The sequence below is a fragment of the Cephus cinctus genome, unplaced genomic scaffold (genome assembly GCF_000341935.2).
Source record: "Cephus cinctus unplaced genomic scaffold, Ccin1 Ccin1_scaffold0351, whole genome shotgun sequence".
NCBI lineage: Eukaryota > Metazoa > Arthropoda > Insecta > Hymenoptera > Cephidae > Cephus > Cephus cinctus.
The window spans coordinates 403,037-427,485 of NW_014333043.1; the positions used below are offsets into that span (position 1 = coordinate 403,037).

Sequence of the window (24,449 nt, forward strand, 5' to 3'; positions counted from 1 at the left end):
CATGGCTACAGTAGGCTATTCCCCTTCCAGGAGTTCTATGGTTCTATGCCTAAAATCGTAGCATTGTGCATCTCTCATGTCTGTACTTATGTCCTACTCATCTCTGCCCGTCGGCTTTCCTCTGTTCTTTACTCTGCTTTGCGCTGTCTGACGTTTATAACTTGCGACATCTATATTTTGAACCCCCCACCGTAGTCACTGAGCGTTCAAGTCCAAGTGCTTTTAGTTGCATGCGATGCAATCTTAAACGATATTTTATCATTTTAATATACTCATAATATACACAGCTCTACTAATAAAAATTTCATTAATATAAAAGAAAATTGAATATGTCAATACTAAGACCATTCACCTGTAACGACCTGTTTAGATTCAACAATGTGTGAGTTATTCACTGTTGCATATATATTATTTTTATGATTGATACGAGCATGTTATCTTTTTTTTCTATTCAAACTTCATTGTCAATTTATAACTTTTATATTTTAGGAATCTAGATCCTTTGACGGAGACAGTATCCTTTTATTAAATTTTAATTGTTATGATTAATAATTATTCCTGGTATGTGTTTACGTTGGTGATGTAGTGACATTAGGTTAGAATCTCATTAACCAGAATAAATCACATTTATTTATTTCTACTATTTTCTTTGACAGAGTGATTAGTATGGACTGTCATTTTATATGCAATATTTGGCACACTGGCCGGAGTATTTTCAGGTTGCTGAATCACCAAATGGAGAAATTATGGGTTATAGTACGTCTGTGATTATTATTATCATTATTATTATAAGAAAAAGTATATTGTATATGTTTCTAGTCATGGGTAAGGCGGAAGGTCATGGGGAAAATTGGCATGGTCATGTAACAGCCCTTACCGTATCCAATGATTATCGAAGGCTTGGACTTGCTGCTACGTTGATGAGATACCTGGAAGAAGTCTCGGAGAAGTAAATAAGTTTTTGCTTTGATGCACTGAATATTTTTATAAATTAAACCAACTTCAATTACGGCAATTGTTACTTTACAGGAAACAAGCATATTTTGTAGATCTGTTTGTAAGGGTCAGCAACAAGGTGGCCATTAAAATGTATCAACAATTAGGTTACATTGTATATAGAACGGTTTTAGAATATTACAGTGGAGATCCTGATGAAGATGCTTATGGTACTGTAACCTGATTTTATACACCCATTGCTAAATCTAGAATCTTCATTACAAGTAATAACAATTGCAGATATGCGTAAAGCACTGTCAAGAGACGTAAAGAAAAAATCGGTGATTCCACTGACCCATCCTGTGAGACCAGAGGAGGTGGATTGAATTTTTAAACATGAAAGAAATGAATGTTCTTAAAATTTGAATAACTTGACACACTGCGGTATACACTCCATATCAATCAAGTCCAAGGGTAACAATTAAGATGGAACAACAGTAATGTTAATAAATGATCGACAATTGGAGCAAAGTTTATTTATTCTTTTGTACAATAGTACAACGTTTCGTTTTTACCATACATTGTTCGCATCTCTCATGCGCCGGTTTATGCGAATAAATAATAAATAAAGATCTACAGAAATTAGGCTGAGATGGCGCAGCACAGATTGCCCATTCTTTGTTTGTTTATCATGGCTATTACATTAGTAACCCAATGGTATACCAGCTGCCCATTTTGATCCTAATATACCTAAGAGATCTACGACTACACATGATATTTACAGAATGAATGAATGTTAATGTATTACCATAGAGGCGCCCAGAGGACACTTACGCAATATCATTTTTTAATTATACCTTATAAAAAAATGAAATCAGGGACAAAGTGCCATTTCTCTCTAACGTTTCTCGTTTTGTACTGTTCCCAATAATCTGAGGTTCGAGCTACTCCGACCAAAAAATGACGCACGTTTATAATTATTAATTTGCCGGATACCGATTAATTAGAGGCAAATAAATAGTGAAAAATGAGAAATAGCCACAATGCCATTCAGTTTACCAAGAATAAGAATAGAAGTCTTGTACATATTATACGAAAGCCCTACATTAGTTTTATTTCATTTGTGTTTTACATTGTAAAGGAAGACGTCTGCTAGTAGTACGTAGGACACGTCAATTCAGTACAAAACTTCTACGGTATATATATATTTTTCATCGTCTCTCTTGTTACTCTTTTATGGTATAATCAAATCGGTACATGATACGCTTCGGAAAATCACAAAAGTGCTGTTCTCATTCAATAAAGATCCCCCTCTTTACAACTATTTGGTCGTCCTCTTACATAAAACAAACAATATACTCAGTATAAATAAATATGTAAAATATTCTAAGACTAGCTGCTACCAGCATAATATCAAATCGATAATCGGAGTTAGTCTTTAAATAAAAGAATAGGACGAGACTTTCTTAAAAATTTGTAAATATGGCGTTTGAAATTCTAAATAGAATCAATGAAATCTTCAATTTCGTTTTTCATTTTCGTCCAGACTTGTACGAAGATTTGTGAGTTCGTGCAGGATACAAGTAATGGCGCAATGAAATTGAAATATGTATAAAATGTCCCCGCAAACGTGTACGGCAACGAGATACCTCACAATCATGGCAAATAGGCTTAGCGTTATTAATAAATTAGACTATCGCGGTCGATAGAAAAAAAAACAGTATAAATGGCCACGTGGAAAGTACAAGTAGATTCGAGAATGAGAGAGGAAAAACATACTTGTAACAATACAGCTCGATTGGGTTCGTAACAATATACAAAAGTAATATACAAAATTGTATGTATCCTCTTCTTAAGACATTAGCGTCCATTCCGCATGCGGCTAGTGTAAAATAATAATATTTTGCTCACTCACGTTATGAATTTACACTGTTCCTTTATTTTCTTTCTATACTTTTTTCCTTGTTTTTTTTTTGGCAAGAGTTAGATTCTTCCGAGAAGCATCCCTGGGCTTCACGAACATCGAATCCATATGTCTTCGTCCACGTTACAAATTAAATCTCTAAACATATAGTAGTAGCTACTGTTTGTATGTACACAATATGCAATTCAATGCTGTCGCTAATTGAAAACTCCTGTTCGGAGATTACGTTACCTTACACACGAATTTGGTATATAAATACGGTAGCAAAAGATTTCAGCACATTGCTTAGCTCTCGAACAAAATTATTCGATGTTACCAAATTCACTAATTAGGCAGTGTTTCCAAAATCGTTTTCATATTTCATCCATTTCTTCCCTTAATATGCGCTTGCAATAATATCACCTTCAATGGCTACTGCGTGTCTCTATCGCGCTTTAATCGAGTCGATTATTTCATATATATTACACACACGATTCCTCGATTGCTCATTATCCATGTTTGTTCGTTAATATTAACGTAGAAAATACAACCCCAATTATTCACGTCCATTATCCGTCTGCAATGCCGCAATTTTTTTTTTCGTTGAAATCAGCACAAACGGATTTCCGGCGCTGTCGTCTTCTATCTATTTAGAATACCATAAGTTGTGGTACGTCATCGCGAATGGATATCACTTTAGTGCCATCGTAGAACCATTATTTCTTGACAGTCGTAAACAGATAGTAATAGTAGCAGTAATAGTAGTTAACGTGCTTCTCATCCACTTCAACGATAAATCGCGCAGTCTTTTCAGGGTCTTTGGTGGTCAGGGGTCGATTTCAATATGTCTGGTTGCGTTGGAAGACAGCTTGAACCTGCGCACATATTTCACACAATTCCCACATGTCCCAGATGTCCATTTGCACCAGGATTCTTTATCGTTCACTCACCGGTAGCGGGCCTCAAGTTGGATTTGATGGATCTGTGGGAGCCGTTGCGAGTCAGTGTGTTCATCTGTGGGGTTCCTGGCAATGCGTGACCCAAGGCGTTCATATAATCCGCGATTAATAGAGTTATCTCCAATATCTGTAACAATTGTAGAATTTACTAGTACTGAGAATAACGTTGCAGTATATGGACACTGGGAGAAAGAGAGCAGGATTTTCGAAATTGTAGTTTACCTTAGGTTTGCTCAGGGCAAACAGTAGCTTTTGTTCAGCAGCACCTTCATCCGGACATGCGACGAGCATGAAATCATCTAGACATCCACCGAATGTTACTATGTTGCCGTAATTGTAACGGCATACTACCGCCATTGTTTGTAGGTCTAATAGTGTGACGCTGTCTTCTGACACCGCTATCCACACAGTGACCGGTTCGACCTGCTTTAGCTGTTAAAGAAAATAGTGTAAGATTGTGGGGATTTAAATAATAAAAAAAAATTTTTTTGGCAACGCTGTACGGAAAGTATACAGTTTGTGCACCAAAAAACAAACACAAAATGGTCCATTCTTGATGAGTTCAGAGTGTGCGGAAATCATAGCATTCCCGGATTTGACCCGGAACTGATCGATAGATTCTATCGAGCAGTGCCGAAAGTTCAGTTTTCGGCCCTTGTAGTGTAATATACTATTGATTAATGCTTAGATTCTGGCTCACCTTTGCTTGATACAGGGTAGCACCGAAGAAAGGCCATTTTCTTGTACAAGTTAGATAAATACGAACGCAATCCACGACACTACGTCCTCTCAGGGCTATCCATTTTTCTTGGAGTTTTTCTTGTAGTTCTCTGTAGATAATTAAAAGTATTAAGTAATGAATGAACGATTCGTTATTTCATTGAGTTCACAAACCTTAATTGATCAGCTGTAATGTTTGATCGATATCTAACAGGGTAGAATTTATCCAAGGCTTGCAGTACCAGATGATGTGGATTACTTCCTGGTCCGCTTCCTCGAGTTTTATCATTATTGTACTCTCCAAAATCAATCTGTACCAAATTCAAAGGTTATTTTATTTGTGATATTAGAGGAATAGTGATTTTTAAACGTATGTTTATTATTACTTGAGCCATCAAAGATGCAAGCTCAAAGGCCAGTTCTCGGTTTAGTGGGAACTTTCCCTGTACAACCTGTTGATTCACTTGATAACACAACAACAGACGTTCTCTATCAGTCTCCATTTTAGCAGCTTGTCGCCAGTAGCACCGAGACTTGTACGTTAACTGTATCACCCTAGTATTTTCAAACTTTCCAGATCCCTTTTCTCTTAGTGCAGTTTCCCATTTTGAGATGATATCGCAGAGCTGAAAATTATAGCAATTAGTCTCGATTCATAGAAACAAGATGTTTTTATATAAAATCTACCTTAGCTTGAAGATCGATAAAGTGTTCCAAGTCCTTCTCAATGGGATCATCACTGAACAATGTAAACCCAGACTGGTGAACATCCCTACAGCCAATCTCTTGATTTAGAGTGTTCAAGAATTCCTCAATAGTAGTACTACCATCGAAGCTCACAACCTGATAAGTCCCATTCAGAAAGTGAACCGGTATGGCATGAGGTAGAGAATGATGATATGGGTTCTTCAACAGAATAGATAAAACTTCCATTCTAGATGGTTTAACTTCACGACCACTATTCTGTAATGTTCTCTCGAGAGCTCTCTCGCAGTAGGCTGCATATTTGCCACACTCAGTTCTACAATGTAACAAAGAATGTCATATCGGTCATCGGTCATCGATCACCGTGTCATAATATTAATTGTACAATAATTATTACTCACTTGGAATCAGCATTCCTTTGAAGATGCAGCTTCAGGTACCACAGTAGCCGATTATTTCGCGGTAAGAATAATGACACAGCCAGTGCCAAGAGCTGCCAACCCTGGACGAGTACGTATTGGGCAGGGTTGGTCTTGCAGTCCAATATTGTGGCTGTCGAATGGCCCTGCGTGAGCGGAGGACTGTGAGAAGTGGAGGCCGTCGATTGTGCGTCCGCATTTTCGCCGCTGCCATTTGCCGCGGGACTTTGCGTATCGCAGGTGAAGAGCGATTGCGTGGCGCAGAGGAGGAGCTGCTGCAATGGTATGCTGGCATACTACTACGGCCGTGCAGTGGACCAGACACCTAAGCTACGAATTTCTTAGGTATCTCGCGAAATGGTTATTTTTTCTCTTTACCTCCATTTCGTTCGCCATTTTTAATTTCATAACATGATGCTTGGAATTTCAAGACCTTTGAGACTTAACAATTTTTACCCTATTTCTATTTCGTGTTTAGTTTATTCTGACTGTTCACCGATTCACCAAATCTAGTAGCACCGTGACCTCATTTCATATGATTCTGGATCTAGATCTGCTCTTAATGATTATGCGATTGTTTTATCATCAAAATTGTTAGTATAAGCAACGGTAATTGGAATATCAATGCAAAAATATATATGTTAATCACATAAAACGCATGGATTGACAAATCGATGACTTGAAATGTGGATGAGAAGCGTTCTGGACTATTTATCAGTTATTCATTACTTGCAGCTTGAGTACTCTAAATTTTGTAACATTAATTTGCTTTAATTTCTTTCACTATCACTCAATTTTATTTATAGGCAGCTACAATTTCCAAATTTCAATGATATGACTTTTTTTTCCAATTCGTGTCTATCCAATTTTTCGTATTAAGTGCAGTTCTACCCGATTTCTAGCTTTATCCTTAAATAGTTGCTCATACTGATGACTAAGGTCTAATTCTCTAAGCAGCATTCAAACATAGAATATTGTAATTAACTATTGAAAGATAAACTAAGTAATATAAAAAAAATTAACTGAGTCTATAAAGATGTTTTTCTGTGTGTGATTCTTATGTACACCAACATACCATTCTGCAAGTGTGTGTGCTGCTGAACGTATTGAGATAATTTTGAAAAAACGCATTTCGTCCATTTTTTGTATTATTATAACGGAGGAAAAGCTTTTTATAGGGGAATTGTAACGATTATCAAAATACGTTCGGCTCACGTGAAGGGCGTCAGGGCAGGGTAGTCATGGGATATGATGTATAATATTAAAATACGTAATAAATAAATGAATTGAAGAAAACTTAACTAGATGTATCTAAAAGATCAGATGCATGCGCTTGAGAGTAGTAACTAGAGGGTCAGCACGTCTAAAGCAGCAAATGAAAGTGAAATGTGGATGAATGTTATAACTAAAATCATTGTTAAAACTTCGTCAAGTATTATTGTTAAAATAATAAAATAAATATAAAAAGTCGGACCTGAATATTAATCGGTTAATTCATCTGTTATTGATTAAAAAGAGAACCAAACCAAAGGACACTAAAGACAAATAAAATGCACGTACTAGAGCTGCGCCGCATTCTGAATTTATTTTCCTATTGGATTAGATTTAATACTTGACCAAGCGTTTCCACTGTACCATTTTTTTTCTTTAGTCTTTTTAAAAGAAAAATGCAAATATAAAATTGTCCTACGAACAAAATCAAGATACGTTGTCTCCCTTGAACGATCCTTATTTCTTTTCCCTTTATTTCAAATTTCTCGTGTATCGTATGAATTCTTAAAATGGTACAGTGATAATCGAGTGTTTGTTAAACAATAAGCAGGACTTACAACGCGCGCAGTACCCAGCGACACAAGTCTGGCGGCCTTTTTTACCTGTACGCCCAAACGCTGCTGAGTGTGACGACTAGTCTGCTTTACCAGAGCACAAATGAATTCAGACTGAAGTTCCGGTTGATCTAAACACTGTTGAAGTGCATTCTGGGCAAGGACCACGTGATAATCTATACCAGCCTGTTCCACGGCAACAGACATGAACAACTGACAGGCCTATTAAACGAAAAAAAAAAGATGTTAAATACATACCACAAAGACTCATTAATGAAAAAGAACAGGTCAATCTAAATTGACCTATGACATATCTTTACCTTAAACAGTTTTATCGCCTCGGTTTGCAAAGCTTCAGAGGTAAGGCTAGTTAAAGGACTTGTTATATTTTCCTTGGTATGCAATAACAAAGGATGTCTCCATAATACACAGCTTGGGTCTCCGTCAGTTTCCATCAGCCTCTGTACCAGCTGCTCGTACTGAGTCCCCGCACTGGGTCCACCGCCGGACACCACAGTTAAATGATACAGCCAATTATCTTTATCTTGTTTGTAAGGCATTAGGAGATACGTGGGACCCTGATGAGTTGGAAAAATTCCAATTGTTCTCTCGTGTGGACACTCTGCGTCACGTTCTTCACTATCGCTGTCCGATACGTGTTCTACTTCTTCTACCCTTGCGTCCCTCATATTTATTTGACCAATAGGATTCTGATCGATAGAATTAAATAATGCAATGTAGGTTTTTTCCAGGCAGTTAATAAATATAAGAATGTCTTAGACTCTAGGATTTACCGTATCGCTGGGACACTTGAAGTAAAGGAACATTTTGCCGATGAGGACGCACCAGCACTTTTTCGCGTGACCATTCTTCACTTTCGTTAACCAACCCTGTATCGTTGGCTTATTATCCTCCTTGCTTAGGAGAAGCTTCGTCGCGTTACGTCTCTGTACGTTTTGCAGAACTCTGATCCAATCCTCCATAGTCGCTATGCAATCCGCAGTCAGGTAATATGTCTTTTTACCTGTAGCAATTTCGAAAGTGGCTGCGCCCTCTGCTCGGTTTATCCTGTTTCGATAAATTTGTATTTTTAGAACTGTATTATTGTACTAAAAAAATGCAAATCTAAGATCTCTGCTAACCTGCAGACTTCGTCTAAGAGTATTTGTCCCTGAGGTTTACGATTAATGTCGTTCTGACTCTTCCAATATGTCAGAACACCGTTCTTCAAAACAAACCATCGCTTCCGCCATGTTTTTAATTTTCCACCGAGCTTTGCAAGGTGTCCAGTCTTCTCAAGAGATTCCAGCCTCTTAGGACTCTCACCGGAAACGCGCATCAGTAAACTTGGCATACTGGACTCCAGGGAGGTAGAGCTCAGAGCATCTGGTGGTATCGCGTAATCCTCTGACAGGCCAGACTCCAGAGAGGTATCTAAAAGTGGAATGCGCTTAAAGTCGTTGAGAGTTCCTTATGATTTCAACACCATTGTATTCAATAATTATTTTATCCACAAAAACCTACTGTTTATTTATCTTCAGAACTCACCACGTTTTACGCTCTTGCTTGGAGAACCGCTGGAGCTTCTTTTAGCAGGACTGAGACTGCTAGTGGTCTTGACACTTTTCGAAGGACTACTACCACTACCTAGAGAAGAGTCTGTGTTGTCTGAGGAACTGTTTGTGATCCTGGTATTGGTCTCTGTCTGGTTGGGGTGCTCCTCCCCGTCGGAACTGTCATCCGAACTGTCTCCAAAAGGCATGGACCTTATTTGACTAGCACGCCCTTTGACCGTGGCATAAACTGGCACTGATATGTCACAATATCCCTGGGAGTTATGTGCAGTCAAATTATGCCCCGTTGCGTGGGAATGTTTAGAGGAGCTTGTTGTGTTTGTCGTAGTCGAGGGTGCAGATTCTTCATTGGTTCGTGGACCTATGCCAAGACCACCATCTGCCACCTGATGAATGGAAGATCGATTTGAAACTCGCGATACAATAATTCCCTATTGAAGGTATCAGGAAGTATTGAATATAGAATACATACCTGATAGATCTTGGCTTCCCAACTAGGAAATCTATGTAAAGGTGGAGTAGGTGGTCGTGGACCCTGTCCTCCAGCTTGGGTCCAGTTGATACCTTCTCTACTGGGTGTGTAGATCTCTGCATAGTCATGAACAGCTTCAGAACTTCCACTGTCTCTACTGGTCTCAGCGACACCCGGTATGCTTGGTAGCATAACGAGATTCTCCACTGCCGCAGCCAGTTCCTCGGACAAGAGACTGGAAGAAGGTAATAAAGAGTTTAAAATCGAATCCTCCGTTACAAGGAGAGAACGTGATTCCGATGCTGAAACATGAATGGATCGTAATGTATCACTATTCACATTCTTTATAACGATAACGCAGATTTCAGCATCGTTGTAGCTCGTTAACATCAGTTCAGAAAAAGTACAACAGGTCGACAGATCCCCGCAGGAAGTCCCAGGACGTTACAGGGTACCACATATTGTAAAATCGGGCGCCGCTATCACGTCGTGAGGCCTCCCAAGGAGAATTTTAGTACAATTCCACGCGAACAAAGAAAAGTGAATAAGCCAAGTCCACATGCACAAGTCTCTAAGTGAGAGATGATACAAGTTTTTAAACCATTATGAAATAAGTTCAAATCCTACCTGGAATCCATATTGGTAGCAGGGATTCCTTGCTGAATAGTTCCACAAGCAGACAGATGTCTCCTGTGCCTGGTACCGATCTGTGGCTCAGCGGCAGAACTCTGAACGTTCTCTGGTACGGTCTGCGGGGTCGCTTCGAGACTCTCGGACCTTCTACGAACTGTAGGATCTACTTCAAGCGACAAGGATGCTCTCGTTGGAGCCTGAAAGAACAATTTTAAGATAATCGTTAACAAGAATTATATCCCACGAGATTCATCTCCATGGTACTTACAGGTGTTCTCAGTCCAATATTGGTAATGTGATTACGCAACAACTCCAGTTGCTGATTGCACTTGTTATTCTGTTCGCGCAAGTGCTGATTCTGTTGTTCCAGTTCACGCAACTTGTTCGTCACCCACTCCTTGATCCTAGCGGCTTTGGCCTCAACCTGCCTTGCGTCCTGAAGTCTCAGCTGTCTCTGCAAAGAATAAATAAAAATTAACAAGTTTCCTCATCTTATCAACAAACTCGTCATGCACTACTCGATAATGATAAGGAGCCTGACAAAGACTTCTATAAAGAATGATTCCAACGCGTGAGACGTCATCACGCAGTCTGTCGTATCTTGACAACAATCCTCAAGGTATGCAGTGCTCTGATAACAGGAAGTATGACGCTATTTTACTCCGATCATCAAAATTGTCCTTACCTGCTCCTCTACCTGGGTCTCTAATTTCGAGATGCAGGCACAGTGAACGTCCTCGATTTTGTCATTCTGCACACCGGAAGTGGATGGTAACGAGTGTGGCGGAGAACCGACACCGGAAGTGCTCAAGCAATATTCACCCTTCACAAGCCGCTCCTCCATCATCCGTACCTGAATTCATCAATTACACAATTTCAATGAAAAACTTATATACTTAGAAAATTTCAATTGCAAATCCAAGTTCACTCGTCAATTATCGCGTATCGTATAAACAGTCACGAAAACAATGTTCTCATCAGCACCCAATAATCACGTTTAAAATTCAACCACAATTTTACCACCGCAAGGCGATAACGTTTACCATGGACAACCGGCGTTACATAAAAATAAACCCATCGACGGCAACAGGACGCAATGTTACGCTGCGTGCAATGCGTGCACCCTTTTCAATATAGGGTGTTCGAAGCAGCTGTCAAAAATCGATATCCCTTACGCGTACCCGGACTCTACGTACAACGGGGTGCACGTTGGCAAAGGGCTATCGAGAAAATCAATACAATACAGAGACAAGCACAGAAGGAGCAGAAGAAATATGCTGGCCAACTTTTTTTTGTGTCCACCCCTAACACAAAATAGAATGGCACGTGTTACCACCATAGCCAGCCAGTACCAATGAAGACACAACGGATGAAAGAGAACCGAGAACAATATATTCTTTTAATAAAGAAAGAAAAAACTGCTCGTTTCAGTAGCAAAATAAATGCGTTAGCATTCAAAGGAACACAAGGGATGTACAATAAGTACGTATCTTACCGGAGTGTCGATTGGCCATTATGGCTCGTTTAATCTCAAACCACGCAATATACGTTTGAATTTCTTTTTTTCCCCTCTATTTTCGAACTAAATAATACTCCGACTTTCACCAAGACAAAGAGAAGAACTTAAAGCGTACTCGGTGCTGTGCGAGATCGAACTAAAGCCCGTCGGGGCTTTCCTAGAGTGGGTGAGTCACGTTGGCTCACAGCCAGTCAGAAAGGGAGACAGTTTAGGGGAGTTTATACATGCGAGTCTATCCTTCTCTCTCTCTCTCTCTCTCTCTCTCTCTCTCTCTCTCTCTCTCTCTCTCTCTCTCTCTCTCTCTCTCTCTCTCTCTTATAGCGTATTCCCGCACGTGCATACGTATCCTGATATACAGTGTGATCCGTAAACACTGTACAAACTAGGGTAACTGTGAGGTGGACAGTGGAACAGAACGTACCAGTGTATCATTTTGCAGAGATATTGAGATATTGAGATATTGAGAGAGAGAGAGAGCGAGAGAGAGAGAGAGAGAGAGAGAGAGAGAGAGAGAGAGAGAGAGAGAGAGAGAAATGGCTGCAATTCTCGAGAAGGATTTGCAAAGGACTTATAGAGGGTTATGCTACTTCACCCTTTGAAGGTGGAAAATGAAGGTACTTTGTACCCCCGTGAGCTTTATTTGAACTTGCGAAATGAAAGTCTATGGTCCTCTCCTCTACCATTGCGGTAGGACTGGAAGTTCTTGGATGTACTCATGTCGTTGGAAATATATTCTTACCGCACGTGCAGACATCTCGGCTCTTTGGATAAAACATTGAATCACGTTGGCTACCGGCCAAAAGGTTAGTAACGTGTCTCCTTTGCGCTTACCAACAGAAATATCCATTCACGTACAGTGTATAACAAAAATGTATGAAATTCAAGAAAGTACCGAAAATCAGTTACTCATTGGATTCCACGAAGGGAAATTTAATATTCATTATGTTATTTTTGGTTTTGTAATCCGATATATGTATATATGTATATTTGCACCGTTTATTGTATGTTTTCGTTATATGATTTTATGAATCACAGCGGATCAATATTCGGACAACAAAAGCTTCATGATTGAATGTACACGTGTGAGTAACAGTCGCACAAAGGATAGTGTCTTTCCTTTTCTTTTTCTCTTTCTTCGCTCTATGTACGGGGTTTCTACATGGGACGTATGGATTACTCACGAAATTGTCGCTGTGCCAATTTCATATACGACACGAACCATCAAAATCTAGCATAAAATCCCTGTCGCAGGTCGTAAAATAATTCAAAGACGATATTCTCCATTAACAGGGTAGACGAACGTTCGAGAAATCAGGATGAACACCTTGACGGAAATGAGCAGACAGGATATCGTACCAATAGACAATGGAATGTGTCTGAATAATCAGTACAGCTATATGTATATACAATAGCTGTAGAAAATAATTCTTGGGAATTGTATAGGAATCGGTAGGTCGGTCGAAGCCCATAGACAGATAATTAAATACCAACGGTGTGTGAAACGAAGACGCTAAAATCTTTTAGATGCCATTTAAGGGTGAATGATAATCTGACGAGGTCAAATCGTCATGAACAAATGAGATCGTTCACGAAAAATCTATTTACGAATGTTAAAAGCTGGGTCTATACGAGCAACATTAAGTATTTATATCTGTTGGTAGAGTGTCGATAAAAATGATAATGACATTTTTTTTATTAAGTAAAATCGAAGGGATTAAAATGGGATATCAATATTGATACGTTATCGAAGATTAATTGTTTTTTTATTGTAGCTTCTCTTTACCTTTCATGTCACATGCCGAGATCCATTATTTCACGTGTGATCTACCTTACGATTCGCCATGGTTGTCGGTCGGCACAGAGATTGTTGACGCGATTACGATGGCGCGACGAAACGGGGAACAACGGACACAGGATACGCGCTGCGTGTTTAACGTTAAAATTCACGAAATCGGTGGTCATAACAAAATAGCGGTGCCGGGGTGCTGGTCTGCCATCTTGGTCGTAGGACACAAAAATCAATGCGGGGGATGCAGTAACATGCGCGCTACACACGTGTAAGGCTTGGAGTGCCCCAGTGAGTACGGCACCCAATCAAGATACGCCCCTGGTGGTTCGGAGCTCTGCTAATTCGATGATTGTGTCTAGTCGGTAAAAATGTCATGGACATGGAAGAGCACGATATCCCTCGGGAATTTTGAGGACAAGGGTCGCGACATTCACCCTTGTCAAATTACACGGACTGACAGTACTGGGTGAACCCCCCTTTTCTCGTCCTAAACTTTGGAATTGGGTCTCCTCGTCTGTGATCTCAAATATTCAACATCAAATATGCGTCTATGGAGGATGATCAATTTAATACAATAGTTATCCGAGCAGCAAAAATTCTGTCGTTCGATTCAACTCTCGTGACAAGTATGAAATGGATAACCACCTATAAGACTAAAGTCCAACTGTGGAAAAAGTGTACTGTGCGTCGGTAAAAGGAAAATTGAAGGTAAAGCTTGTACCGTCGGGAAGTTTGCGCGGGAAAATGAAAATCAATAAAAATTTATCCACTATTTTTCATTAAATGATTAATAAAATTTTATTTTCCAGATTACCACCTTCTTCTGTCACTTCTACACGATATGAATAAGAATCCAACAAAAAATCATAAAAGACATGAAGCATATAAAAAAAATTCCTAGTTACCAACCCTAGAGTACGTATCACCTCAGTGAGAATAGGTAAGACAGTTTCAGGGGTAGCAGGAAATATCGACCGTACTAGTGCAGCAGTCGGTAACTCGAGACAGAACGATAGGAACACCCGATACGTATCAGTAAACGGAAGACAGTGCAAACCTCATAGATCTGAGCATTCATGTCATTCCCCTATAATTTAAAACAGTTATCTCATTTCTCTTCCGCATTGACATCACGTCCAAGAGAGTCGATTAGTCGATGAGCGATAAAGCTGTCAAGCTAATAACTAACCAGATGGTACAAAGAAGTTGGTTAAAGGGAGTGCTTGAATTCGGTCAAGTACGTAAATAATTGACCAGGGTGAGGGTAACGAGCGATGACCGATCGACTGTCAAGGAAATTATATTATTAGAACCAAAGGTAATTTTCAGGCGGGACATAAATTATCTTAAAATATCAGAATACTACCAAAAACTTTAAGTTCTGTAAATCGAGTTACTCGAACGTTCCGTCGTCAATTTAATAATTAAAAATAATAACTAAAATATAAAGTCTCAAACTAATTTAGTTAATTACTTGTCCTTGGCTTACCTTGTCCTCCGCTTCGTCGGCTCTGCCTTCCGCTTCGAGAACCCGTTGCTCGAGCTCCGAGAGCTGAAATTCAAAAGAAACAAATTCGTATGAAAATACACGCTAAGAAGGTAATAACGAAGAGACGAATGAAAATTCAACAGGCGTTTTACAAATTTTCTTCGAAACTACGTATATATTCCAAGCGCGAAACTCGAGGAACAAAAATCTATCGCAAAGTTCGCACGAATATTCGTTCGCGTAAAATCGACGGACTAACGAGAGTTTAATGGATAGGGGCGACTTAAGCAGGTTCTAAGCCCGGCTTAATCCAGCCCAGATTGATATATGCCCTGACGCGTATCCCGTATGATCCTGGCTGAACCATATAGCCACAAGGGGATAAGCGTTATAGAAGAGAGAGAGACATAGATAGAGGAAGGGAGGCAGGGGGTTACCTACTTGGTCGTCAGAGAGTCTCACCTATGTACGCACGTGTCTCGTTATATTTGATAGCATACAGATATATGTCCTTTGACATATATACATGTCAGAGGACATATATACATATATGCATATATGATGGGAGAGACCAGTGCGTAGAGCCCATGGTAACGCATACGCAGATGTTAACACTCTCCTGCACACAGTCGTAAATACGAACACGCTGGATCGCTCTCGACACTATATACTGGGTGATTAATTAAAACGGAGGTTAATCTACGGGTCGAGGCTTGGGTTTAAGTGCAATTTATGCTGCCCGGGGTTAACCACGAAATATAATTACTCGACAGGGCGGACTGCTCTCGGTATTAAGGGTTAGAGAGTTCGAGCGGATGACACCGAGCTGCCCTGAAAATATTAGCCGATCGAGGGCTTCTTTATTTTTGTATAATTAGCGAGGCGAAGGGGCTAGCAGTTACGCCGAGCGTAACGAACGAGTGTGGTCAATTGTCAATATACATTAGAGTACCTTCGGAGGGTTTATTCGGCGGTGTAACCAAAAGCTGTTGTAGGCTTGAGAAAACTACCCCCATGGATAACATCCCTCGCGAGCCTCTCTGCTCTGACCGTATCGTCCCTCAGCTTGTAGGATCTTGGTAAGGGTGCAGTTAGTAGCATCTGGCGTTGAGAGCAAACGCAGAAATGTCTTTCCTAATGCAAGGGTGGAATCTTCGCGCTGGTGGTCGCACGCCTATTTCAACCCCCCTTGGATGGTCGAGGGTAGAGACTGAAGTGGCGGAGGAAGCTGAGTATAAGAGAAGTGATGGGGAGGGGGGGGGAAGATGCTGGAGAACTCCTTCTGGTTACATTAGCCACAGGGGGGTGGCTCGGTGGATCTCTCAAACTGTCGTCAGGCCTTAAGTTTTTGCATCGCTTTACGAGAGGGTAGACATTCATATCGAGTAGCCATGACGGGAGGGGCCGCTATGCAGTCTACCTCCGAGACATACCACCCCCGTGAACGAAAGCACCCTCAATTTTCGGCACTGATCTTCCTCTCGAAATTACGACCGTTTTCTATCATCTAAGGGATGGTTTATACCTACGGGAGTTACGTGTCCTGAAGTTTTCTTGGTTTTTGGGAGATTTTTACTGATATCTGTATGTTTTATGTGGGTTCGTACTTACAGGGTTATTCGTGGCAAACGTACCGTCTGAAAAAGCTGGTCTGTCCGTTTGATCTGGTAGAATCATGTTCGGGGGTAAGTTTGCTTTGAATAACCCTATATATGTATATTATATGTGTAGATATATGTGTTTTTATACATATGTCCACGCGAACTTCGCATCCCGACAAACCCGAGGGGTGAAATAATATCGTATTGGGACAAAGAAAAATCAAAGCTACCCTTCAACGAGCAACGACGGAACAAGAACCCGATTATGGCTCCCTTGAAATAATATAATACTCCTCCCTCCCGTTCACCCCTTGCAGACTGGAAAAGGTACACGCACCACCGGTTGCTGCAGCGTTATTGGCCTTTGGCGTGATTCCGAACATAACGCATTGTGCTTCTCGACAGACCGAGTAAATTTCCAGAGATGGGACGTGGCTAAGGGTCTGGCGCCCTTAATAATCATCCCTCCGCACCTTGTATATCCTTGGTATTATTTTTCCTTTCTTTCAATCTCGCTGCCGTCTGCCATTGTGTCGGAAAATTATTAGGGACTCATCGTGAAAACGGTTGTTTCCGAAAATACGTTTATTAGTTTCGACTTAATTAACCCAGCAAATAAATTGTGTGCCAGCGCTTGGATTTTCACCGTTCAGTAAAAATTCCATAAAACTCATGAATCGTCCCGTCGAGTCTTTTCGCAAACCTTCGCGAAATTCGTGCGAGCAAATTTGTACGAGCTCGTGCCTTCGGGCAAATCGCAAAACTAGTTTCCATCCAATTTTCCCTTTTGCAGAACTCAAACTCAATTTCCCACGCGGAAATATCTCTGTCAACCTTTACGTAATACCGGGACGGCAGGGAAAAGGCGTCGACGTAACCAGGATGAAACCTTGCAGGCTCGATGGGTACCACGCGGATTCCTTGGATGAATTTTACGTGTGCATTCAGGCCCGCGCAATTTTACCATTACCATTCTGCGTAGGCATGGGCTTGTGCGAGGCACGTGCAGATTTATTTACATACGTGCTTACATGGCTGAGCCATTAGCGCCTCGTGGCTTTCGGTTAACCCCAATGGCTCAGACCAAGTCTAAAACGTACGAGTGCATTTGGACGACCCTTGAGCCGAAATCCCTCAGACCCAGGATCACCCTCCAGGGCCTTGTATATTAATTATTCGTGGCCGAAAGGACCCGCCTAGCATTTACTCCTGGGACCTGCCAAATGACACGGAAGGGGATCCGCCCGTTTACCAACTGCCCAGGATTTCTTGCCGGAAGTTTCTCCGTCCTACGGGCGACTTCCTTTTCCCATTTCTCTCCTACCTCCGCTGGAGCACCGTATAGCTACGGTCGCTACGTGTATATACGTCCACTTTCCGTCTGCCGGAGTTTTATTCTCTCTGGTAATTTCTGACCTTACGTAGGACAGTCCCCTGGTATATCCTGGTCCTATACTGACTACTTAGGAAGGTGCTTCCTGGTGATCGATTATAGAGCCAAGGACTGCTGTCCGGAGGTCCTTCTTGTACTACGAGAAATGACTACCCTCTGTCATTTGCCATTTCGTTAAAGAAGAGTGACGCTTTACCCCTTCGCCCTGATGTGATTATTGTCGCTAATTACGGGTGCGCCCTTTGATATCCTACCGAAGTCAGGAAGTGGTTCTTGGTGATCATTTTGTGGGAAATTCTTTGGGAACTGGAGGGAACCTCTGACCTGATAGGTAGGGTGGAAGGGATGCTTTCGGGGGTTACTTGATTTAAGGGATTAATCTTTCTTTTTCCACTGTTTCGCCTAACGTCCTTATACCGGAAACGGTGAGAACAATCGAGTCAAACAAGAAAGTCGGGACAGCTTGTCGCCGTTCCAATTTCTACTACAAGTTGCGGGACACTTTTTCTCTGAGAAAGTCCCATACGATCGAACCAATACTACCCCGAAATTACCCACTTTTCGCGACCCTCGATATTTTTCAGCAAGAGAAACAAACTTCATTCTCCTTTTCCCTTCGATATCGAGACACATATTGAAGAACTCATATATTATATATATATGTATAACATATGAACTGTTTTGAAAAGAAAGGAAAAAAAACCAAGGAAAAAAGTAAGCTCCTGATTTCCATACATTGAGCTTCGTATATACATATATCTCATGAGAACGAACTACGAAAAAAAAAAGTCAAACGTACGTCCAGAGAGCGTCAAAAGCTGAACACCAATAATACGAATAAGACGAGAGGATAAGAATTCGAAAGAGGGGTAAATAAAGTCTCCAGCCATAGGTAAGCGACGAGCGATTTACGAAAAAGGAGCGAAGGGTCCAACAGCAGTGAAAAATGTAAATCACGAAAATCCCACAAGACCATCATCTCAGAGCCCTAAAGGTACAGAATAAACGTACAAGAGAGAGGAAGATAAAAAGTAGAAAAACATTACCTAAAAAATATCTCGTTACCCAATCATTGAGTCGTAAATAAAATTCCCATAAAAAAAAACAGAGTCGCCTGTCACCTAACCTCAAAAAATTGAGAAAAAAATTGTATATGACACAACGATCACGACGATTCCGTAGGCAACGCCGTTATTATTATCGTCGTCATTATATGGGAGCTCGTTCTCGGTCGAGTGGCTACGTGTCCAATTCCCCACGCAATTCCGTGCAGTACGATACACCGCTCTATAACCTCTACGTATATATCCCGGTCATATTGAAACGTTGACCATACGCAACGATGGATTGCAGACAATAAGGCATATATATCTATTTCCATAAAATATCGTCAATACGTTGAAGCACAGTGCGCAAAACAGAAACACATATTTTTCCCAGTATTCGAAATAAGACGCGACGAAAAACAAGCAGGGAGAAATCGAACGAAGAGGTTAGTAACGTCGCGACGAATGCCGGGTAATCTCCGAAATAAGATCGTCCTCGAGAAAAATCGTAACTTTCCCAGCTAGAGGTTAAGTCCCTTGACTATATGCGTGAGATTGCATTAACCTTGAGAATTCATGAGGGACTTTGGAGTACTTGAAATTGGTTAGGATCGTGTCGTTCTCATGAATCTTTAGCTCATGTCGTCCGGGTTAACTCTCTATCCGCTAACGTGCACCTAAAGTTAAACGTATGGGATAGACTGGATGGTACGTTACAGCTAGAGACTGAATACATAGAGAATGGCATATAGTGTCTAGTGTTATAACCTCGATCGGTTTCAGTGCACTGCTTGCTAGACGAAGTTTTAGGGTGAGGTTAGGTTAGAGTACCGAGACGTAGTGATACTCGCAACGGTCCCTCGTGCAAAGCACAGCACACTGATGGGATATAAGAGCAAGAGGATGCAGAACGGGGATGAGAATTATGCAGATTCGCTTAAGAGAAAAGAGAAGTGAAATGGAGAGGATAAACCAGAGAGAGTGAAAGAGTGTGTGTGTGTGTGTGTGTGTGTGTGTGTGAGACAGAGAGAGAGACGAAAACCTTTAAAAGAATCGGTTCTCGACTAGGAAGGAAGAAGCAGAAAAACTGAGATAAAAGACTCGCGCTTTGGACCCTTGATTACGTTTCTTGAAGGTTTTTCTTCCTTCGTTCATATTTATTCTCTCTGATACGTTTCTTCCGTGTGCATCTGTCTTTTGTATTTATTTCACGTTTTCTGTCTACCCGGTGCTTCTCTTTCATTTTCCACCTTTGACTCGTGCTCGTCGAAAAGACAACAAAAAAAAAAACAAGTTTTACAAGGGTCAAATAACTCCGTAATGTACCGGGTGTATTTTAATTTCGTACAGCACCGCTGCGGAATGCGTTTAATTAATAGACGGTGCAGCCTGGCGGGGGCGGTGAGAACTATAATATACGTGCTTATGTATAACCTGGTGTGTATATTTCGTGCACTTCGTTTAATATACAGGGTGTCCGTAAAAAAGTGCGTAGGTGGTAATCTACCTAGAATGAGATCCATATAGATTCTACGTACTGGATACGAGAGTGTACAAAAGTGGACGTATACGTGAAAACAGAGTACACTGTATAGGTATAGTCACGTGAGAAATTGTACATACACAGGAAATGGAGGTCCGGCGATATTGCGGCTGAATATTACTTTTACAAGTGCTCGGCAATTTTCATCCCCGATGAAATTAGTTTCCGTTTTTAATTATCTTATGCACCGTGCCGGCCGGCACGGACGTACCGTTACCACTGCGGCTGCCTCGCGCGGTTCTCACTACTTCCTCTATAGGTAACCGACGTATGTAAGGTAGAGAGGTCTCCCTGGAGTCTAGACACCGATAATTAGGGAAATTCTAATTAATGCAGGCGCAATTTTACTTTCGAGAGAATAAACTGTTAATTGGCCTTTGGGAGCGAGAGCTTTTAATTTTTTAAAACAAGAAAAATCTCAATGAACCGGCAGCAGGATGCGGAGTATCCTTGGGGAGAATATATACCACATGTAGATTTCTGGATGAAACAACAGGAAAAGCGTAAACGTCACGGCACTTCCGGTAAGCAGAAGGTACGCGAGGATTTAAATTCACGAGGGAATTGAGAGCGTGGTGCTCTCTTGCAATGTATAGTTAGATCCGCAGGAGTTTAGGTTAGGTATACCGTCCTGTAGGAGGAGCGTCCTAGAAATCGCTTAGGAGTTAAGCGATAGCCTCGTACCAGATAGAAACAGAAGCTAGTGCTTGTAAAGCTCGTAACCCAGATGCGACCTGCGTGCTTTATTGCCCCGTTACACTCGAGGCGCAGAAGGGTGAGTTAAGATTGGTATAGTTTGTGGCAAAAGTTTGTGGCAAGTCCGAGTGCACCTTTTATCCCCGTCAAACTACTGTATACCTGTACTGCGTCTGATCAGACCTGCAAGCTTGGATATTTTTTGGGTAAAAGATTTTAGGGTAATCCGTGGCAACCGGTGCTCCCTCGAGGGATGGAAAAAGGGACGAAATGGACGTGAAAGCTTGTAAGAGCCGCTTAGGACGTTTCCGCCAATAATACTAAAAATATTAGCGAGACTCAAAGGTTTTATGGGAAGAGCTCACGTTATATATCTAAGAAATTTTCTCATGAGCTAGTAAAAGGGAGAGAGGAATTGGAGAGGGAGGGTGCGCGCGCGCGCGAGAGAGAGAGAGAGAGAGAACGCATAGAGAAAAGAGAAAAAAAATGGAAGAATGGAGGAGGATGGAAGTGCAGGAACTATATAGGAGGAGACTACAGGGGATGATGAGACCCGGTTGTACAGTCGTCCACAGAATTTAGGAAGCCGCGAGACAAATGCGTGAGGATATGTGGGCAGATGTGATTGAATACCTTGCCGAGAGGGGTCGGAAAGGAGACGGAGGGAAAAAAAGGTAGGAATAGGGGTTGGCCGCTTTTAAGGGAAGGACGTTAGGCGTACCGCGAGGAGTGGTTTCTGGGTTACCAGGGGGGTTGTTCCAGGGTAGTGACGTCGTTGAGTGATGTAAAGAAAGGGGACTGCCATGTGGGAGTTTTAAAATAACGACACGTTAGTGTCTCGTAACGGGGACTGAGAGCCATCTCGCTGCTCGTTCACTAGGTTGGTAAACCTGGATAAGATTGGCAAGGGTGCAGGTGCGTCGGACCATCTAGGTAGGTACCTACGTTTGTGCCCTGGAGAAAAGTTGTTCCAGTGTCTTTCTCCGTAGGGGCAGGTGAGCCTACTAACGTGTCTGTCGTTTTCAGGAAATTGCCAACGGGTGGGTTCTGCGGGCTCTCTCCTCGCATGCATCCCCCGGCGAATTACACCCTGGCGAAGAATTACGATTTTACTCGTGGGCCGACAGGGAGGCGGAGGGGACTGAAGAGAAAAGAAAATCCTCTTAGCCATCGGACGACGGGAGAAGGTCGGAGGAGGATGGAAGGATTTTTCGCTTTCCTTCATCCCGGTCCTATTTCGAGAGGGAGTAAAAAATAATAACGTAGGGCGGTTTAGTAGGCTTGGGAAAATTGAGGGCTGACGGCGATTGAGTGCCTTTCAGGAGGGGGTGGAGGGGGGAGGGGGAGGTAGAGTGACGTTGGCTTCAGGATCACGTCGGGCCCCGGACGTAAGCTCGTGGCAATCATCGGTTGCATCAGTCCTTAATTGATAAAAATCACCCCCCGTGTAGAGGGTAGTCGAGGGTACCATCCCTCGTCCCGGGGGTATGGCCAATTTAATTGTTCACGGAAGGTAGATAGGGAGAGATATGATTTTTCTTCGTTTGCTAAACTCACCCCCTCTCGGTTCACCCGGCTTCTTTGGCCCCTTAGGGTTTAAATGTTCTGCCTTCGCCTGTCGCGTGTTCTTTCTTTCTCTTTTTTTTTTTTTTTTTTTTTTAATGCACAGGAAGAGACTAACGTTGTAATTCGCCCTTAATTGGCAGTCTTATTTATCCGCATCAGACGTTTCCCGCCATTAAGAGTCGACTTCACCCTGGACCACGGTTTCTCCGTATAAAAGTTTCGAGCGCCTTCGGAGAAAAAATGTAATTTCTGTGACGAACGTAAGTGCAAGTGAGAGAGAACGATGCGCGGTTGTATCAGTGGGACAAGGACCGAGATAGCGAGAGCGCAAATTATACGGAATTACTGACGACAACGAGACTTCTATCGAAAAGGAATTTCCTATCGGTTATAGAATTTAACAATCAACAAAGATCCTGAGTCACCGCGGGTATGCGGTGACCCGAAAACACACCATAACTACGTCATAAGAGGGTTAGCAGTGTGAAAATTCCAAAAGCGAATTAGCAAACCCCATGGGGGTACTTTTTGCTCTCATTCGCGGTGGGGCAGGGTCAATTAGGCTGGACGGCTCTTTAATCTTTTTTTCTTCTTCGAGAGCCGGTCATCTCGTGACGGATGGAAAGGGTCGAACGAACGAGGGGGGTCTTCTCGCTGGTAGACGCGAGGTTGAAACAACCGCAGGGATACGCAGACGAATGGGGATTAATTTTTGTTGACGAGTGTACGCAAACACACGTGGAGAGCTTAGGCAGGGTCGATAATGCGCATTCTGCCCGCAAAAAGCCGCTTACGTTGGGACCGCGGCCAAAAAAGCTCTCCCATCCCCTTTGGAACCTTCCCGTTTTCTGGCCCCGCGACGTACCGCGTCACCCTCGACCAGCCCGACTGCCCCACGTCTACCCACCCCTATGGAAGCACATCCCCCCGCACTTTCTGTTTCTGGCAACCCTTACGAGTGAGCGAGCGACCATCCCATCTCGAGCTCGTGAAACTCAAACGGATTTTACGGGGATAAATAGCAAAGTCAAAAGCTCTGTTTTTCCCATGTTTTCATCCCCCATTCACACCCCTGCCAAACGATTACGGAATCGGGGTCTCCTCGTGCGTAAACAGAGGGAAGAAAGTGTGAGGAAGAAAGGGAGACGTGAAAGAGGAAGAAATACGTGAGAAGAGGGTCAAAACTTCAATGGCAATTATAGAGGCAAATGAAATTGGGGCAGGAGACGATCGCGCGAATTTTAGGACGATGAAAAAACATGCGGGGATTGAAATTCTTGGGGGGGGAGAGAGAGAGAGAGAGAGAGAGAGAGAGAGAGAGAGAGAGTGTGACAAATATTAAAAAGAGAACGCCGGTCGTTTATTTATTCGCGTCGATTAATCATCACAGCCATTAGGGCGCCGCTTGAACAAGAAGAAAAAGGGTCATCCACACCGACGGATAAAGCAGAGGGTCCGAGACTGAGTGTCCTGATTTGTTTGCCAGCGTTACGGGCCAATCGTATCCTTCCTGGAAAATCCTTAAGGATCCTAAAGAATGCCCACGGAAAGCCATAGGAACTGGAAGCAGGACTCTTCTAATCGATGCGAAATCCCCGGGACAAATATTCCCTGTAAGGATATCCTGCCAGGAGTAAAACAATAGACGCGAGAGAGGACA

The 24,449-nt window shown here is 42.0% G+C and overlaps 2 protein-coding genes across 13 annotated transcripts in view; one reads left to right on the forward strand and one right to left on the reverse strand.

Moving 5' to 3' along the window:
• The first annotated feature begins 16 nt into the window (after positions 1–16).
• LOC107267182 (N-alpha-acetyltransferase 20) lies at positions 17–1,467 on the forward strand. Of its 2 annotated transcripts, XM_015738537.2 has the most exons (6): positions 17–382; positions 490–514; positions 666–756; positions 820–949; positions 1,030–1,166; positions 1,237–1,467. In XM_015738537.2, exons 1-6 carry the CDS (start codon positions 330–332, stop codon positions 1,320–1,322), a joined length of 522 nt encoding a protein of 173 aa, XP_015594023.1. In that variant the 5' UTR covers positions 17–329; the 3' UTR covers positions 1,323–1,467. The 2 variants fall into 2 exon arrangements, with proteins under 2 accessions (XP_015594023.1, XP_015594022.1); XM_015738536.2 differs by having other exon boundaries at positions 666–949.
• LOC107267173 (uncharacterized protein CG43867) overlaps positions 1,453–24,449 on the reverse strand; it is a 55,246-nt gene continuing 32,249 nt past the window's right edge. For 3 of the 11 annotated variants that reach the window (XM_015738503.2, XM_025084423.1, XM_015738509.2), the window contains exons 3-20: positions 14,945–15,007; positions 10,833–11,000; positions 10,416–10,601; positions 10,142–10,344; positions 9,515–9,749; positions 9,017–9,428; positions 8,611–8,902; positions 8,263–8,536; positions 7,789–8,178; positions 7,472–7,690; positions 5,625–5,917; positions 5,206–5,539; positions 4,905–5,144; positions 4,693–4,829; positions 4,499–4,628; positions 4,021–4,230; positions 3,790–3,925; positions 1,453–3,714 (exon numbers count right to left, since the gene is read on the reverse strand). In XM_015738503.2, the coding sequence (XP_015593989.1) occupies positions 3,650–3,714; positions 3,790–3,925; positions 4,021–4,230; positions 4,499–4,628; positions 4,693–4,829; positions 4,905–5,144; positions 5,206–5,539; positions 5,625–5,917; positions 7,472–7,690; positions 7,789–8,178; positions 8,263–8,536; positions 8,611–8,902; positions 9,017–9,428; positions 9,515–9,749; positions 10,142–10,344; positions 10,416–10,601; positions 10,833–11,000; positions 14,945–15,007 (3,987 nt within the window). In that variant the 3' untranslated portion in view covers positions 1,453–3,649. Of the gene's footprint in view, positions 3,715–3,789; positions 3,926–4,020; positions 4,231–4,498; positions 4,629–4,692; positions 4,830–4,904; positions 5,145–5,205; positions 5,540–5,624; positions 5,918–7,471; positions 7,691–7,788; positions 8,179–8,262; positions 8,537–8,610; positions 8,903–9,016; positions 9,429–9,514; positions 9,750–10,141; positions 10,345–10,415; positions 10,602–10,832; positions 11,001–11,642; positions 11,798–13,449; positions 13,667–14,944; positions 15,008–24,449 lie in introns of those variants that run through there. The other 8 variants (XM_025084424.1, XM_025084425.1, XM_015738504.2 and 5 more) reach the window with 7 other exon arrangements.